At 37.5% G+C, this 18,543-nt stretch overlaps 1 protein-coding gene across 22 annotated transcripts in view; it reads right to left on the minus strand.

Moving 5' to 3' along the window:
• HEATR5A (HEAT repeat containing 5A) overlaps positions 1–18,543 on the minus strand; it is a 141,898-nt gene that overhangs the window by 99,169 nt on the left and 24,186 nt on the right. For 13 of the 22 annotated variants that reach the window (XM_063715829.1, XM_063715819.1, XM_063715825.1 and 10 more), the window contains 7 exons: positions 15,106–15,255; positions 13,964–14,138; positions 8,768–8,928; positions 7,040–7,295; positions 6,340–6,495; positions 3,422–3,672; positions 367–478 (listed from right to left, as the gene is read on the minus strand). In XM_063715829.1, the coding sequence (XP_063571899.1) occupies positions 367–478; positions 3,422–3,672; positions 6,340–6,495; positions 7,040–7,295; positions 8,768–8,928; positions 13,964–14,138; positions 15,106–15,255 (1,261 nt within the window). The remainder of the gene's footprint in view (positions 1–366; positions 479–3,421; positions 3,673–6,339; positions 6,496–7,039; positions 7,296–8,767; positions 8,929–13,963; positions 14,139–15,105; positions 15,256–18,543) is intronic. The other 9 variants (XM_063715832.1, XM_024231711.3, XM_063715828.1 and 6 more) reach the window with 1 other exon arrangement.

An 18,543-nucleotide genomic window follows, 5' to 3' on the forward strand; every position in this document is an offset into this window, starting at 1 on the left:
CAGGCTATGGATATGTTCTTTTGCCTATATTGTGGAAATTTTTTTTTCTGAAGATGGATGTCAATGATTTTTGAAAAAGCCACAGTCGTTCAGAGTTAAGCCTGAAAGATGATTAGTAAATCGGCTTATCCTACTTGAGGCTTATCATCTAGTCCGGAAGAGAAAATCGAGAGAGCTCTCAAAAAGTTTTAAGCAATGAAGAAAGTAAAAGGCTTTTTAAGGTGACTATTAGAAGAAAAATGTTTGTGTGGCTATTTAAATTCTGGTATGTAGTAAAAGTTAGTTTCATCAAATCACATACAAGAATCATTTCACTCAGAAAACACAAAGTATTTCAAGGTATGTAAACCTTCTACAGACTGTTACCTAATGTCATCAGAGCAGAAATCAGCAACCATCCAGCTTGTGTGCGCTGAGCTGAAAGGCGACTGTTTTGAGCAGCAGAACACAGCAAATCCTCTGCTAATGTCATAATAATCTATTTACATATAGAACAAGTTTTAAAAAAAGCATATCAGTTTATAAATTACTAAATGATAGCAGCTAACAATCTCTTGAAAAATTAATTCTTACGTAAAATAAATGTAAACGATAAAGAACTGTCATTCGTGTAGACTACATAATAGGACTGTCATAAAGGAAACTATAAAAAATTAAGTTTTCAAGGTTAAATACTGGTGTATGAGGTAGTACACAACAATCCCATAATTTTTTGTAGAGCACATGTGACAACAATGTAAGATTATTCAAGTATGGCTGTATAGAATTTGAATTTTCTTTTAGTTTTGAGCAACTATCCTTTTAAATCCATAATTACCCAAAAAAAGTTTTCTTACAGGAGTCTCTCTCTTAAAAACACTACATGCAGCCAGGTGCAGTGGCTCACACCTGTAATCCCAGCACTTTGAGAGGCTGAGGCGGGTGGCTCACAAAGTCAGGAGATCGAGACCATCCTGGCCAGCACAGTGAAACCCCGTCTCTACTAAAAATACAAAAAATTAGCCGGGCGTGGTGGCACGTGCCTGTAGTCCCAGCTACTCGGGAGGCTGAGGCAGAAGAATTGCTTGAACCTAGGAGGCAGAGGTTGTAGTGAGCCGAGATTACGCTACTGTACTCCAGCCTGGGCAACAGAGTGAGACTCAGCCTCAAAAAAAAAAAAAAAAGCTACATACTACTTTTATAACTCAGTAGCTGATAATAGTCTTCCAAGAGGTAGTATACTATCGTGGTTAGAGGTAGTCAAAACAGTTGCATACTGAAGAGTGAAATTTATTAAAATGTTATAGTAAAAAAGTCTATGAGGCTGGGCACAGTGGCTCATGCCTGTAATCCCAACAACTCAGAAGGCCAAGGTGGGAGGACCAATTGAGGCCAGAAATTCAAGACCAGCCTAGGAGTGAGCTAGGATCACACCACTGCATTGCAGCCTGGGCAATAAAGAAAGACCATGTCTCCTTGGAAAAAAAAAAAAAAAAAAGGACCAGCCTGGGCAACAGAGTGAGATCCTATCTTCACAAAAAAATAAAAATAATTAGCCAGGCAATGGAAGTACGTGCCTGTAGTTTCAGCCACTTGGGAGGCTGAGATGGGAAGATCGCTTGAGCCCTGGCATTTGAGGCTGCAGTGATCTATGATCTCACCACTGCACTCTGGTCTAGGTGACAAAGCAAGACCCTGTTTCAAAAAAAGGGGTCCATGTTATAAAACAACAGAGAGGAAAAACAGGATATTTCACATTTATGGATAATGTATGCTTACATAGTACAAGGCCAGAGAGCATCTAATATGAGAAAACATCTATTACCAATCACCTCTGAAAAAGCAGAAAGTATTATGAGTTGGCATATAAATTTTCTAAAGAAGGCTAGTGTATTTTAAAACAACCAACCAACTTACTACTAATTTAGGACTCCCTGCAGCTCATACAGTCAATGGATAGCACTCGAAAAGAGTGAGGAGAAAACAAACCATTCTAGTCAAATCAGAACAAGTGGATATTCTCTCGGAAAGAAATTCCAAATATAATGTGGGAATGGGAACCTTGTCTGAATTAATGAGATATGAGAATAGATTTAATTAAATACATTGAATGACAAGTCTTTGCTTAGCAAGATGTGATGTGTTAAGAATATAACTAAAATAATAAATTTAAATAATCTCATCTTCCAAAGTTGTCACCTATCTTATTTCAATGGCATTGGCAATACTAAAAATATTTTTGGAATTGCTCAAGTTATGGAATGGTCTTCTGCAGAGCCTACACTGTGGTGGATATACTATCAAACTCCATAATGACACAGGAGTGGCAATGAGAAAGAAAGGAATAATGGTGTATTTTTTAAAATATATTTACGAGTTTGTGGGAATTATGGGTTAGAAGGGCTTTCACTGTCAAATAAGGGTCTCTGACAACTTACAATTCCTAGCTATTAAAAAAGAAACAAAATTCAAACACCATGCTTGCCTATGTTGTATTATCTAGGTTTCATTAAAATTTTTCTTTAGTTCTCTTCAAAATTCTTTGTACATTAAAACTGGGTTATTTATTCACTAGGTTTGTATCATTTATTTGTCTGAAAGTGCTGGATTCTAAATTTACTCAGAAAATGACATTTTTTGGTAGCAATACAATTTGGAGAAGTTGAATATCATTATGAACTCATGCAATTTTATATATTATCTAGTATCTTTTAATTCACTGTAGTCATTATTAATTTTGATGTACAAATCATGCCATCTTTGATCAGTGGGAGCCCCTTAAGTTACCTCTTTTTAAAATGAACATAGTATTCCTTGATGACTTCCTTACTTTCTGGCATGACAAGATATCCCAAGTTTATGTTGTACATTTCCTGCCCCAGACCTGAAACCAGCCATTGCTCCATGGAGTCCTGATTCCTTTTTGGTTGGAAACAGTATTTAGAGCTATAATCTGGGCACTAGGGGTACCCTGACACTGGGTTATCATTGCTTTTAGGCCTTTTCACTGCACAAAAGGAGGATGTAAGTATTTTCAAAAAAATAAAATGAGTTCATACTGACAATTTCAATTTGAATCTAATGTATGGGGCTTTTACTTAACTTCAATTCTACAGTTATAGTTCTTTTTACTTATATTGAAAATCTTGGTTCCTAAGAACATTAATATAATTATTTATCTACTTGATCTTAAGATATGTAAACTATTTTTAAAGTAATACCACCAATAATACCACTAACTAAATTATTAAATATTAAGCTTAGTTATTTAAGATTTCTTTTGCAGCTCTATTTATCCTCCACAATAAAATTTTAAATGTACTTACATGGCAGGGCTAGATGTACAGCAAAATAAAGCATTCAGTAACAAATTCTGTTATTATGCGAAGATACTTCTAACAAAAAGCACCTCATTATCATACATGGAGAATGAAATCATTACCTTGCCTTTTCCATGAGGAATTCCTAAAGGGCAATGTTTTACTGCTCCCAACAAAGCTGCCACAGCAAAACTGAAGCCAGTCACTGCTTCAGGTGAAGACTTATGTCCAGTAAGCCGTTCAAGGCAACGATCCAAGAGTGGTGTTAGGTAGGAGGGTAATGCCACGGCAATGCAGTGTAAACACCAAGCTGCTGCTAGTCGAACGGAAATGCTAGGATGAAGAATAACTGACAAGATACTGTCAAGGAGGCCTGGAAGGATAAACAAATGATGACTTAGGTACATAGATAAAACTCACCTGACCACAAAATAGTCAAAAGAATACATAGCTACATGGATATAAAATATATTTTTATCAAAAGCCAAATTATAATAGAAAAATACATAATTACAAATAATTTTTTTCTTTTAACTTCATTTTTCTCCCTTCTCACTATTCCTATTCAAAATAATTTTCTAACCTAAGAATTACTTCTACTAATATATCTCATGAAAGTTGTCCTAAATTAAGTCCGTATACAAAAGAAAAACTTTATTTCCTAAATAAGCCAATCTCTTATTTAGCTTCAGATCGATTATTAATTTGGTACTAAAAATTAAAAATTATCAACAAATAACACCTTGAAAAGAAATGTCACAACCTGGCCAGCTGTGATGGCTCACGCTTGTAATCCCAGCACTTTGGGAGGCCAAGGCAGGTGGACCGCCTGAGCTGAGGAGTTTGAGACCAGCCTGGGCAACATGACAAAACCCTGTCTCTACCAAAAATGCAAAAAATTAGCCAGACATGGTGACGCATGCCTGCTGTCCCAGCTAGCAGGGAGGCTGAGGTGGGAGTATCACTTGAGCCGGGGAGGCGGAATTGCAGTGAGTGGAGATTGCGCCGCTGTACTCCAACCTGGGTGACAGAATGACACCCTACCTTGAAAAAAAAAAAAAAGTCACATCCTGCCCCATCTTCTTTTTATTTTTTAATCCTTCTAGTACATTTATCTCCATAATTAACATACTTTTTTTTTTTTTTTTTTTGAGATAGCATCTTGCTCTGTCGCCCAGGCTGGAATGCAGTGGTGCAATCTTGGTTCACTGCAACCTTCGCCTTCTGGGTTTAAGTGATTCTCTCACCTCAGCCTCCTGAGCAGCTGGGATCATAAGTGCACGCTACTACACCTGGCTAATTTTTGCATTTTTAGTAGAGACGAGGTTTCACCATGTTGGCCAGGTTGGTCTTGAACTCCTGACCTCAGGTGATCCACTCACCTCACCTTCCCAAAGTGCTGGATTACAGGTGTAAGCCACCACGCCCGGCCTACATAATTAATATACTTTCTATCCACCATGTTGCTCTTATAAGAGTAAAACGTTAAAATCAAGGCTTCGCTAGGTCCTCAGTGGGCTACTAACCAACTAACTACAAAGACAGTGAAGTAACTGCCACCATCAATAAAAGAAAGGGTATTATTTGCTATGATTCAACATAAACTTACATGAAACATGTAAGTTTCATGTCAAATGCTATTTAAATAAGTGTCCCAGATCTAAATAGCTCTTAAACACAAATATAATGTAGTTTCTCAGAAAGAAATGTGTACCACAAAGGATAAAAACCATAATGATATATTTTTTGAAACAGGGTCTCACTCTGTCACCCAGGATGGAATGCAGTGGCATGATAATAGCTCACTGTAGCCTCAATCTCCTAGGCATAAGTGATGCTCCTGGCTCAGCCTCTGAAAGAGCTAGGACTACTACAGGTGCACACCACTATGCCGGGCTAAGTTTTAAAAAATTTTTAGTAGAGAGGAGTTCTCACTATGTTGCCCAGGCTGGTCTTGAACTCAGCTCAAGCAATTCTCCCACTTTGGTCTCCTAAAGTGCTGGGATTACAGGCGTGAGCCACCATGCCAGGCCTAAAAAATGATTTTTAAAAGTGATTTTTTAAAAAGAAGCAAGTCAGTTATGACCATATATTGAATGATTTTTTTTAACATGAAATATCCAGAATAGGTGCATTCATAGAGACAGAAAGTAAATTCATGGTCGTCAGGGGCTGTGGGAAAGGGAAATGGAAATGACAACTAATGGACTTCTTCCTGGGGTAATGAAAAGACTATGGAATTAGACAGTGGTAGTGACTGTACAGTATAGCAAATATACTCAAAACCCCTCAATTGTATTACTTTATAAGCATAAACTTCATGGTAAGTGATTTATATCTTTTTTTGTTTTTTGAGACAAAGTCTCTTGTTGCCCAGGCTGGAGTGCAGTGGCGTTATCTTGGCTCACCACAACTTCCACGTCTGGGGCTCAAGCGATTCTCATGCCTCAGCCTCCCGAGTAGCTGGGATTACAGGCATGTGCCACCATGACTGGCTAATTTTTCTATTTTTAGTAGAGACGGGGTTTTGCCATGTTGGCCAGACTGGTCTTGAACTCCTGACCTCAAGTGACGTGCCTGCCTCAGCCTCCCAAAGTGCTGGGATTATACGCATGAGCCACTGCGCCTAGCCATGAATTGTATCTGAATAAAGCTATTATAAAGTGATTAAATACTTAAAAAAAGAAAGAAAATACTGCTTTAAAGACCTTTGAGAAACTGAATTACTTGTACTGTACTAATGTTGTCACTGCAGATGCAGAGAAAGTTCAGGTTTACTTCTCTGTAAGTTTTTCCATGTTATAAGTCTCTAAATAGGGGGTGGGGCGGAGACTTAGAGAACAATCTTTAATTACAAAATAAAAAACTCAACAATATACATCTTTTTAATAATCCTGATTATAAATTTTTCATAAAACATTTCTCATAAATCTATAATGGAATCTATAAGTAAGCTATATGATGATTTCCTTCCTTGGAACAAAGTTATCTAGTGTACAAGGGAAAACAAGGTATTCCAGTGAGTCACAAACAGATATACCTGTACTTGAATCCTGTAGCAAAGGTGCCGCTGTGGTGCCAAGATTGTGTATGAGATTTCCAAGTTCTTGTAAAGCACAAACCAGCATATGTTGGCTAGCTGCTACATCTGTGGAACCAAGCCGGGTTTCCAAATTACCGTCACTCATTACGGCATCTGATAGAAATGCAAGAATTAACTATGCATCACCACTGTATTAAAATATATTGAAAAGGGTGTGAAGAGTAAAAAAGTATAACAGCAAAAATTAACACATACACTTGATCTATATGAAATACTTGAGGCAATAACTAAAATGCTTAAATGGGGACTTGCATCAATAAAGAAAGAAATGAATTATTATAACCAATTTAGTTCAAGCATTCCAATCAGAGATCCCTTATTACTCCTTTAGCAAGTGGCACTGAGAGAGAGAACTCATGGGAAACTAAAAATGATTTCAACATTATTGATATTTAATATCCAACATTACTGATATTCAAGATAAGCAGAGTAGACTTAAGATGGTACAGGAACTGAGATAGACTGTTTCAAAAATAATTTATCTTAAATTCTATAGGAAGTACAACGTGAATTCTGAGGAACTTCTATCAGCCTTCAAGGTTTCTGTATTAATATAGTATTATATATCAGTCTAGCTTTCCCAAAGGGACAATTCCATTAGCACTGTTAAATAAACTGTCTTAGTAGAGATCCATACCCATAACTTTCTTTAGCTTCCAGATGGCCTGGCAAATATCCTTTACAGCAGCAAGTTGAGCCTTTTCTCCAAGAAGACCACCTATAGTAGTTCGAAGAATAAATGAAACACAGCGGCGACAGCAGACGGCATCAATCTGAGTTTGGGTGGCTTTAGGGTGTGACTGTGACACAAGGCTTAGGATATGAGAAAAAAAGGCAGCAAAATTTTTCTCTAGCCAAGTTCCTCCTAGTGTTGAAACAAATACCACATAAGCCTAAAAAGGAAAAGAGTTTTATTTTCAATATTAAATTGTTTCAATTCTGTATTCCCCCCCAACAAAACATGTAGCATTTATTAATATTTTTCTTATTCCTTATAAATTGTATTCTTTCCTAATTTATGCCGCTTGAAATATATAAACATCGCAACATTTTGTTTTTGTTTAAGCCAGAACTGAAGTGCATTTTTTTTTTTTTTTTTGAGACGGAGTCTCGCTCTGTCACCCAGGCTGGAATGCAGTGGCGCAAACTCAGCTCACTGCAAGCTCCGCCTCCTGGGTTCACACCATTCTCCTGCCTCAACCTCTCGAGTAGCTGGGACTACAGGGGCCCGCCACCAAGCCCGGCTAATTTTTTTTGTATTTTTAGTAGAGATGGGGTTTCACCGTGTTACCCAGGATGGTCTCGATCTCCTGACTTCGTGATCCACCAGCCTCGGCCTCCCAAAGTGCTGGGATTACAGGCGTGAGCCACCGCGCCCGGCCTGAAGTGCATAGTCTTTCAATCAAGACTTCATTTATGTTACCCCCCTGTTTTATTTTGGTCAGACTACAGTTTCAGGATAGTCAGCATATCCAGCTAACATGTAAAATGTATCTGTGGCTTCTGTGAACAACGGCTCTGAGAGATTTAACATTCTGAACAAGAAATCTCAATTTAAACATACAAACACATTATAAGAATTAACTATGCTCCAACATTATAACTCTAAGGAAATTTAGTTCTTTATTTTCATGAACATTAATGGTTTGTCTTACTCCATAGATATAAAGTAGTTTTAAGTTATCTGTTCCTTAGAAACACACAGTTTAATTACAATTATACTGGGAAGCTCATGTTTTCATGGAGACTATATACAGTATAAAACAATGACAATATATGTGAATTTTTCAAAAATACAAGTTTGCTTTGAATGATAACGGTGTTTAGAAAAAAAAGATAATCCAAGGAAAGAAGGCAGATATATCTTTGTTTTATTGTAAGATAACTCTTCCAGGAGTTTACCTCTTAAAATTTGTTTAGGACGAAAAATTTAAGCACTGAAGTAAACTACATGCTGTATTCCTTGAGGGTTAAAGCCACATAAAATGGTCATTTCACCTATGCTAAACAATTATGTACCTAATAGCTTAAATCTGAACTGTATGAGCACACACAAATACAATGGAAAACATGTTAAACCACAAGATACACAAAAGCACAATAGCTAGAAACAAAAAATGTTTGTGTTTCAAAGAAAATTAAAATGTTCCATTATTAGGAACACAAAACACATTATAGGTAATAAGGTTCTCTTACTTGCAATCTAGTTTAAAAAAAATGTTTTTGCCTTACCATTTATATCTATTCATAGATATGAGAGCATAAGTGTTGACCTTGCATAGTACCACTTCTGTGGAGTCAGATACTAAAACTTTCATTATAGGCCAGTAAGAGTTAGATTTAGATACTGATTTGTGATTCCAACCTGAGTAACTCCAACTCGAACATCCCTACTGACTGAACTGGTTCCTTTCAGCATATCTCCACTGGCTCGAAGGAATCCTGAACTCCCACGTAGAAACCCTGTTCCTAGTAATTCCAGAACTTCCTCCAAAGATACTCTGCGAATGCTTTGACGTGAGGCTGCTATGACAAAGAACAAAACTGTGATTCATATTTTACAGACTAAATTTTAATGCAAGTTCTTGATTTGCAAAAAGCATGTTAATAGAAACAAAAATAAACTAAAAATTCAAACAAAATGCAAAATTTACAGAACAGTCTACACAGTAATACACAAAGTCACACAAGGGGTCAGAGGTCAAATCAGAATGGACCCTGAAGTGCATGTCAAAAACATCTTAAAGACTATGACTAAGATCATGATCTATTGCTTCCTTTCCTCAAAGAAGTTAAAAGGCTGTCTTCTAAAACAGGGGAAAAACATAAATAAGACTGCCCTACTCCTCCACAAATGAAAATGCTGTACAATGCTTTGAAAATTCTTTTAAAACATGGAAAATGCCAAAATCATAATTTTATTTTTCCAAATGCTGTACAACTCTCAAAGAAATTTATATAATGTAAATGTCCTATTTTAAAAAATTCTCTATTGGCAATAAAACTTTTGCTATTCCTTCAGTCTCTGAAGAAATCAAAGCTAAATTCATTAAAACTACTCAGTTGGCTCTTAGGCTACAATAACTAAGAGATTAATTAAGGCAGGAATGTTTAAGATTGACCAGTTTGACACAGCTGGGTTTCTCCCTGTGACTAGATAATATTATCTCCCTAAAAAAAAGAAGAAACCATTTCTCCCTTGAAAATTAATGGTCACAAGCTCTGACCCTCTACAAGAGTACAGAAATAAACTTTTGTTACAGTTATGAACAAAAAAACCTCCTCCCTAGCCTAAAGAAAACCATCTGAGACAAATGAAAATCTAACTTGGCATTTGGGGAAGAAACATTATTAATAGTGCAAAATCCATGCTCTGTGGATCATAAATTCTAAGAAGAGACAGCAATAAACATAATAAATGACTATGTATATTAAACAGTGATTAAAAACCATGCAGAAAACAGAGCAACATGAGGTCAGGAATATGGGGGTGGAGTGAAGTGTAGTTTGTGACTTTAAATAGGGTATTGGGGTAAGATTCATTGAAACGGTGACATTTTAACACAGTTTGAATGTAGGGAAGAAATTAGTCATGAGGGTATCTGGAGAAAAAGTGTTCTAGGCAGAGGAAATGGCTATGACAAAAAGGCCTTTATATGATGCCAGGTGAGTTTACACAGAGCAATGTGGATGGAGCAATGGAGGGGGTAGGTAGGATACAGGTCAGAGTGTAAGGATGGAGAGAGGGCAGAAGATATAGGACCTTGTAGGTCATTATAATAAGGCTGTGACTGAAATGAGGTGCCAGTGGAGGACCGTGAGCAGACGAGTGATATAATATGTCATGCTGCTGCTGTGTTGAGAGAAGATTGTAGAGGGGGGTAAAGATAGAAGCAGGGAAAACCATTAGGAGTGATTTATTAATGTAAGCAAGAGATGATAGTGACTTGGATCAAGGTGGTTAAAGTGAAGTGGAGTGAATGGAATCTGGATATACATAAATATATATTTTAAACTTTTTATTAGAAAAACTCAAAATTAGGAAAAAGCTATAAGAATAGTATAATAAACTTTCATATACAGTCACGTACCACATAAGGACATTTTGTTCAATGACAGAGATCACATATATGACGGTGGTCCTGTAAGATTATAATGGAGCTGAAAAATTCCTATTGCCTCGTGACATTCCAACACATTATTCACGTGTCTGTGGTGATGTTCATGTAAACAACCCTACTACACTGCCAGTCATGAAATTATGTAATTTGTAAAGTATGTAATACTTGATAATAAACAACTGTTACTGGTTTATGTATTTATTATACTTTTTACTGTTATTTTAAAGTATACTCTATTTATAAAAAGTTAACTGCAAAACAGCTTCAGGTAGGCCCTTTAGGAAGTATTCCAGAAGAAGGCATCGCTATTACAGGAGATAACAGCTCCATGCGTGTCACTGCCCTTGAAGACCATCCAGTGGGACAAGATATTAAGGTGAAAGACAGTGAGATTGATGGTTCTGACTCTGTGTAGGCCTGGGCTAATGTGTGTCTTTAAAAGTTAAAAAAAAAAATTTTTTAATAGAAAAAAGCTTATAGAACAAGGATAGAAGGATATAAAGAAAATATTTTTGTATAGCTGTACAATGTATCTATGTTTTAAGCTAAATGTTACTATTATTTCTAGAGCAGTGGCAGGATCTCAACTCACTGAAACCTCTGCCTCCCATGTTAAAGGGTTCAAGTGATTCTCATGCCTCAGCCTCCCAAGCAGCTGGAACTACAGGCACATGCCACCACGTCCTGCTAATTTTTGCATTTTTAGTAGACAGATGGGGTTTCCCCATCTTGGCCAGGCTGGTCTTGAACTCCTGACTTCAAGCAATCCACCCACCTTGGCCTCCCAAAGTGCTGGGATTACAAGCATGAGCCACTGCACCCGGCCCCTAAATGTTATTATAAAAATATTCAAAGGAATCAAAAATTTTAAAAATTAAAAAGTTTATAAAGTAAAAAACTTATAGTAAACAAAGGCTAATTTATTATTAAAGAAAAATACACATTTTTTAAATTTAGCATAGCCTAAGTGTACGGTGTTTGTAACATCTACAGTAGTATACAGTAATATCCTAGGCTTTCACATTCACTCGCCACTCACTGATTCACCCAGAACAACTTCCAGTCCTGTAAGTTCCAGTCATGGTCAGGGCCGTATAGGTATGTACCATTTCTTATCTTTTATACCATATTTATACTGTTCCTTTTCTATATTTAGACATGTTTAGATACACAAATACCATTGTATTACAGTTTTCTCAGTATTCAGTATAGTAACATGCTGTAGAGGTGTGTAGTCTAACAGCAATAGTCTATAACATATAGCCTAGTGTGCAGTAGGCTATACCATGTAGATTTGTGTAAGTTCACTCTATGATGTCCCTACAATGACAAAATCACTTCATGATGCATTTCTCAGAATGTGTCCCTATTATTAAGCTATGCATGACTGCATCTACCTGGACTCATCACATTTTCCTCATTACTTTCTCACTTCTGAAGAATACACTTATGGCCAGTTGTTTTATAGAATGGCCCTTGATATGAGTTTGTCCGGTATTTCCTCCAAATTTTTGACAGAGAACCACGTAAGTGATGTTATATCCTGTTCAATGCACAACATCAAAAAGCACTGCCAGGTGTGGTGTCAGTCTGTCCCTACATAGATGATACTAGCTTTGAACATGCTAACAATATAAGTCTGCCACATTTTTCCACTGTAAAATTATCATTTATAATTATGATGCAATGTATCTGGCAATACTTTAAGATGGCCTGAGATTGGATAAGACCACAAGACATGCTCTCTTGGTTTTCTTTCCTGCCTTCTCACTGGAAATTTCTGTTTTGTCTTCTTCAATGGTTCCTTGTGTTCTCCGAGAGAAAACTCATGACCTAGTACCTGGTCTGCTCTTCTCTATGTATACTCACTGTCTTGTGATCTTATCCAATCTCATAGCTTAAATTCCATCTCTATATTAGAGATTCCTGAATAATCACTATTAATTTATTCCTAAAATAAATTTATTTATTCCTAAAATTTATGAATTTGATGTCCAGTCTTCTCTCCCAGACACCAGACTCTCATATCCAGCTGTCTATTTGATATCTCTATTTCGATGTCTATTTAATGTTCCAAATTGTTTTAAACTCAGTGCTTGATCCTCCTCTCTGACGCATACACATCCTGCTCTACTTGCACACTTGCTCATATCAGTTGATGACAACTCTGTACTTCCAGGTCTTCAGCCCAAAATTCATAAAGTCACCCTGGACTTCTCTTTCACACTCAACATCTATTCTATTTGACTATTCAAAAGATTCAAAAGCAGAACTCCTTAGAGAAATGGCTAATTCTGGGGTTGGGGCGGAGAAAGTAGTAAGCTGTGACTGCACTACTGCTCCATCCTGGGTGGCAGAGTGAGACCCTGTTTCCAAAAACAACAACAACGAAATCACTAAGACAAAGCAAAACTGTCCAAATACAATAAACTTCAAGTATCTAGAATTATCTACATTATATGCTCCGTTGTACCAATCTAAAAAATGGCAAGCCAAATATATGTAGTCAGATGAATGCTGCTTTAAAAAAAAGAAAATTCAGTATTTAGATCATATCGTTTATTGGGTAACACTTCACAATTACTTAAAAAAAAAATAAAAAATAAAAATAAGGCCATGGCTGGGGGGTGGTGGCTCATGCCTGTAATCCCAGCACTTTGGGAGGCCGAGGAAGGCAGATCACCCGAGCTCAGGAGTTCGAGACCAGCATAGCTAACACAGTGAAATCCCATCTCTACAAAAAGTATAAAAAATTAGCCAGGGATGGCAGTGCGAGCCTGTGGTCCCGCCTACTCAGGAGGATGAGGTGGGAGGATCACTTGAGACCAGGAGGCAGAAGTTTCAGTGAGCTGAGATGGCACCACTGCTCTCCAGACTGGGTGACAGCAGACCCTGTCACACACACAAAAAAGCCGTAATGTAAAACGAAGACAATGATTGCATAAAGTACACCACACTTCAAGAGTTCTTGTAAATTTTCCTCAAATTTTTACTGAATTGTTTGCAAATGAAATCTCAGGACCTACAGCAATGTTTATGAATTGAAATTGATTTTTTTTTTTGAGATGAAGTCTCGCTTTGTTGTCCAGGCTGGAGTGCAGTGGCGCAATCTCAGCTCACTACAACCTCTGCCTCCTGGATTCAAGTGATTCTTGTAATCCCAAGTAGGTGGGATTACAGACGTGTGCCACCACACCCGGCTAATTTTTGTATTTTTAGTATAGACAGGTCTCACTATGTTGGCCAGACTGGTCTCAAACTCGTGACCTCAGGTGATCCACCCGCCTTGGCCTCCCAAAGTGCTGGGGTTACAGGAGTGAGCCACCATGCCTGGCCTGAAATTGATTTATAATGGGTAGCAATAACACTATACATATTTGTTTATATCAACTGGGGAAAAAATTACAGAAGATACTTTGAAAATAATTACATGTATTTACCTGTTCCTGGATGTTTAGAAATTATAGCTTTAGCTAATATTGTGCCTAGTAACTTTGAAACAGAAATCCGCACATCATAATTGGAACCTTCAAAGGACTTAAAACACAGTGTGGCCACACTGTCCAGGTCCGTACTCCACATAAAGATGGCTTCATTCTGAAGTTCAAGGAGACACTATTCAATTGGACAAAGAAAAATTAATGAAAAATAAAATACATATGTCAGGTTCAGAGCTATGTAAGTTGCAGAAACTATCAGGGTCTAACAAATAATATACAAATTCAAAGTATCTATTATGATTACAGGAATAATAAATGGATACTTATTAAAAGTCATAAAGATTATATTATAGAAGAGAATGAACCTACAAAAGGTGGGAGGAGAACCCATTTCTAACTCCACAGGTTATGAAAAATGCCTTTAGAATCAAATCTATTGGCTATGAACAACTGGGAAAATAATTCCAACATTAAAAAAACTCTGGGCACGGTGGCTCACACCTGTAACCCCAGCACTTTGGGAGGCAGAGGCGGGCAGATCACGAGGTCAGGAGATAGAGACCATCCTGGCTAACACGGTGAAACCCCGTCTCTACTAAAAATACAAAAAAAAAATTAGCCGGGCGTGGTGGCAGGCACCTTTAGTCCCGGCTACTCGGGAGGCTGAGGCAGGAGAATAGCGTGAACCCGGGAGGCAGAGCTTACAGTGAGCCGAGATCGCGCCACTGCACTCCAGCCTGGGCGACAGAGTCTCACAAAAAAAAAAAAAAAAAAAAAAATTTACTGTATTCTCTTACCAACTATGTTAAGAAGCTACAAATTAAAAATAAAACAAAAAATCACTTTGAAACAACATAAACCTCACATGTAAATTTTGATTTACACAATTAGGGAGAAAACATAGTAGAGCAGAATGAATACTTAAGATTCTGGAAACCTGAACTTCCTACCCTCTGACAATGTGTTGCTAACTCTTTGAACCTTGGGAAATTCATATAACTCGGCCTCAGTTTTCTCATGTTAAAATGAGATAGTCCTAGCTGACTACCAAGATCATGTAGCTTTTACTAATGCTTTCACAAATAATCTGATTTACTTTTCTTTATATTAATTTTTAAAGTCTGCTTATTAGATCATTTTACCTTTGCAGCAGCACAACGAACAGCCATGGATCTATCTGTTAAGCAGGATCTAGCAGCTTTATAAACATCTCTGTGACAAGGTGCAGCGGCAGCTCCTAGTCCATTCAATATATTTTGCAGACTTAGCATAATCTCATATCGGCCTTGAGACTACCAAAAAGAAAAAAAATTAAATAGGAAAAATAATTAAACTGCAAAGAACAGGATTAAACATTGATATCTGTCTCTCACACTGAAGAAATACCCAGACTTCTGTACATACTAACCAACCCATCCTGACATCAAGAAACAAATTACTATTTTATGAAATATTATTTGAAAAGTTACTTGTATATACTGAATTTCAACATGATACAAATTTCACAGGGTTGATGTGAAGATTAAACAAAATTACATGAAAAGTGCCTAGCACAAAGCTTGCATGCCATTAAGCATTCAATAAACAGTTGCTATAGTCTAAGCTAATCTATTAAAAATGCACGGTCTGCCATTTACTAGATAGGACCTTGGGCAAATCTGTTCCTTCATCTAAAAAACAGAGGTAATAGTATCCCTCATGGGCTGTTGTAAGGAATAAATGAGTCATACACACAAAGTGCTTACAACAAGCCCAGACATACAACAAATGTTTAATAGATTTGGTAGCTATACTTTGTTATTATTTATTGGTTGGAATAGCTTAACTCACAGTTTAAAAGTCTTGGCTTTAGAACTGAAAAAACCTGGGTTTGAACTTCTCTGTGACCCGCAGTAACTCTGTGACTTTAAATTGTTCTTACTTATTTCCTCATCTATAAAATGAGGATAAGATGAACCTCATGGGTAAACATTCACCACAGTGCCTGGCACACAGTTAACAGTCAACAAATAGTAGCTGCTTGGCTGGGCGCGGTGGCTCACACCTGTAATCTCAGCACTTTGGGAGGCCAAGGTGGGCTGACTGCTTGAGCTCAGGACTTCCAGACCAGCCTGGGCGACATGGTGAAACCTTAACTCTACAAAAAATACAAATTTTAGCCAGGCGTGTTAGTGCACATCTCTAGTACCAGCTACTCAGGAGACTGAGGTGGGAGCGTGGTAGTGCACACCTCTAGTCTCAGCTACTCGAGAGGCTGAGGTGGGAGGGTGGCTTGAGCCTGGCAAGCAGAGGGTGCAGTGGGAGGCAGAGGGTATAGTCGGAGGCAGAGGATGCAGTGAGTACATACTGCACCACTGAATTCCAGCCTGGGTGACAGAGCCAGACCCTGTCTTTAAAAAAAAAAAAAAGAAAGAAAAAGAAATAGTAGCTGCTTATTTTATTAATGTTTTACTAAATGCCTCAAATCATATCTATATCCCAGGAAGTTGGGCCACTGAAGGTAGATAAGTTGGAGTTGGAGGAAGACAAAGATCAGCATCAAGAATCATTTCATAGTAATATTGTTAATTTATCTTTGTTTAAAGGCACTTAAAAGTCATAGGTGAACATAATAAAATAATGCTAACGAGCAACTTTAGAGCTTTTCTTTTATTCCAGTTCCAAATGTTGTGTATCACTGGTGAGTGTGGACATCTCTGAAATGTTGTGATACCTGATCAACTAAATCAAAGATCAAAAGTAAGGAATATGGCTCAAGGATGTTAGTTTAAAAAATTTAAAAAATAGGGGAGCAACAAAATACTTACCTGAGTATTTTCATAACTATAGAGTTATCCTCTATTAACCAAGGGGCCTAAAAAGTGTTATAAGTTAACCAGTGGAATGAGGAGGAAGAAAGTTTAAAATGACTGTATCTCAGTAAATAAAATTTCTTACAGATATCTGCTTTTAAGTAAAACCAGACTTACAGGTGTTAAAAAAATCTGTTCTCCTTAATCATTTTCTTCAATCTTTTGGGAAACTATTGCTGAGAAGTGATCTGATGAGCAAATTTTCTCATCAGTTTTATGTTAGAGTCTTCACTTCTTAAAGTTCTTGAATCAGCTACATCTTCTTAAAATTTAACCTATTTTTTATTGGAATTTTCCCATGTTTTGCCTTGTTATATTTTTTAAAAATGTGTGTGTGACTGTCCAACATTTCTATAAATTACTTCAGGGCTGTTCTCTAGATTATTTTTGTAAATAAAGTAACAAGAGTAACCAGTGTGATGTTTTTAGATTTTTTTTTTAAAATAAATATTTTTTAAGAGACATGGTCTTGGGCCAGGCATGGTGGCTCATGCCTGTAATCCTAGCACTTTGGGAGGCCGAGGCAGCTGGATCATTTGAGGTCAGGAGTTCAAGAATAGCCTGGTGAACATGGTGAAACCCCGTCTCTACTAAAAATACAAAAAATTAGCTGGGCATGGTGGCATGCGCCTGTAATCCCAGCTACTCGGGAGGCCGAGGCAGGAGAATTGCTGGAGCCCAGGAGGCAGAGGCTGTAGTGAGCTGAGATCGCGCCATTGCACTCAAGCCTGGGCGACACAGCTAGACTCCACATCTCAAAAAAAAAAAAACAAAAAAAGGGACAGGGTCTTGCTCTGTCACCCAGGATGGAGTCCAGTGGCATGACCAAAGCTCACTACAGCCTTGAACTCCTGGGCTCAAGTGATCCTCTTGCCTCAGTCTTCCAAGGGGCTAGAACTACAGGTGTTCACCACCATACCCCAACTAATTTATGTTTTTGTAGAGACAGGGTCTTCCAGCGTTGCCCAGGTGGTCTCAAACTCCTGGCTTTAAGTGATCCTCCCGTCTCAGCCTCTCAAGTAGCTGAGATTACAGGTGCGAACTACCATGTCCATGTTTTTATATTTAAAGGTGCTAAGTTGTCCTTACATATTAGGTACCACGGATTTAAACCTTTTGCTAAACAAACATATAAATGCTTTCATTTCAAAACCAGTAAAACCACAGCTGGCAAGAGATTACAGTATCATAGTATCTTAAAGTCAAATGAAGAGACAGTCTCAAAAACAAAGGGTGTTCCAGAGGAGTAAGTGACACAAACATTTCAATGAGGATACAGTTGAAAATATACTCCCTTGGCAATTAAAAGGTCATCTGGATCTGGTCACACATCCTCTACACTCTTTCCCCTCAGATTATATTCCTTACTACCTTCTGATGCTAGTACAGTAACTCATCTATCCATAAGGTATACAATGTTTATCAACTATGTAGTCCCTGGTGACAAGCAGTTGCACTGGCACCAGTAAGTACTATCAAATAGAAAAGGTGGAGTAAGAGGAGAGAGCAGGGATGGGACTATAAGTGGAATATGTTGGTTTTTGCCCGCTTGGATTTATACGAATACATGAAATTCTACTGCATTACTATTTTTCTAACTGGGATTCAATATACAGAGTACATATTGTGCATCACCTAGAAATATTAATTTATGGGTATATTTATATTCATATCTACATATGCTTGTCATATGTAAAGCTCTTTGATTTGCTCAGGAAAGCATAAACC

Source organism: Pongo abelii, chromosome 15 (assembly GCF_028885655.2).
Source record: "Pongo abelii isolate AG06213 chromosome 15, NHGRI_mPonAbe1-v2.0_pri, whole genome shotgun sequence".
Lineage (NCBI taxonomy): Eukaryota > Metazoa > Chordata > Mammalia > Primates > Hominidae > Pongo > Pongo abelii.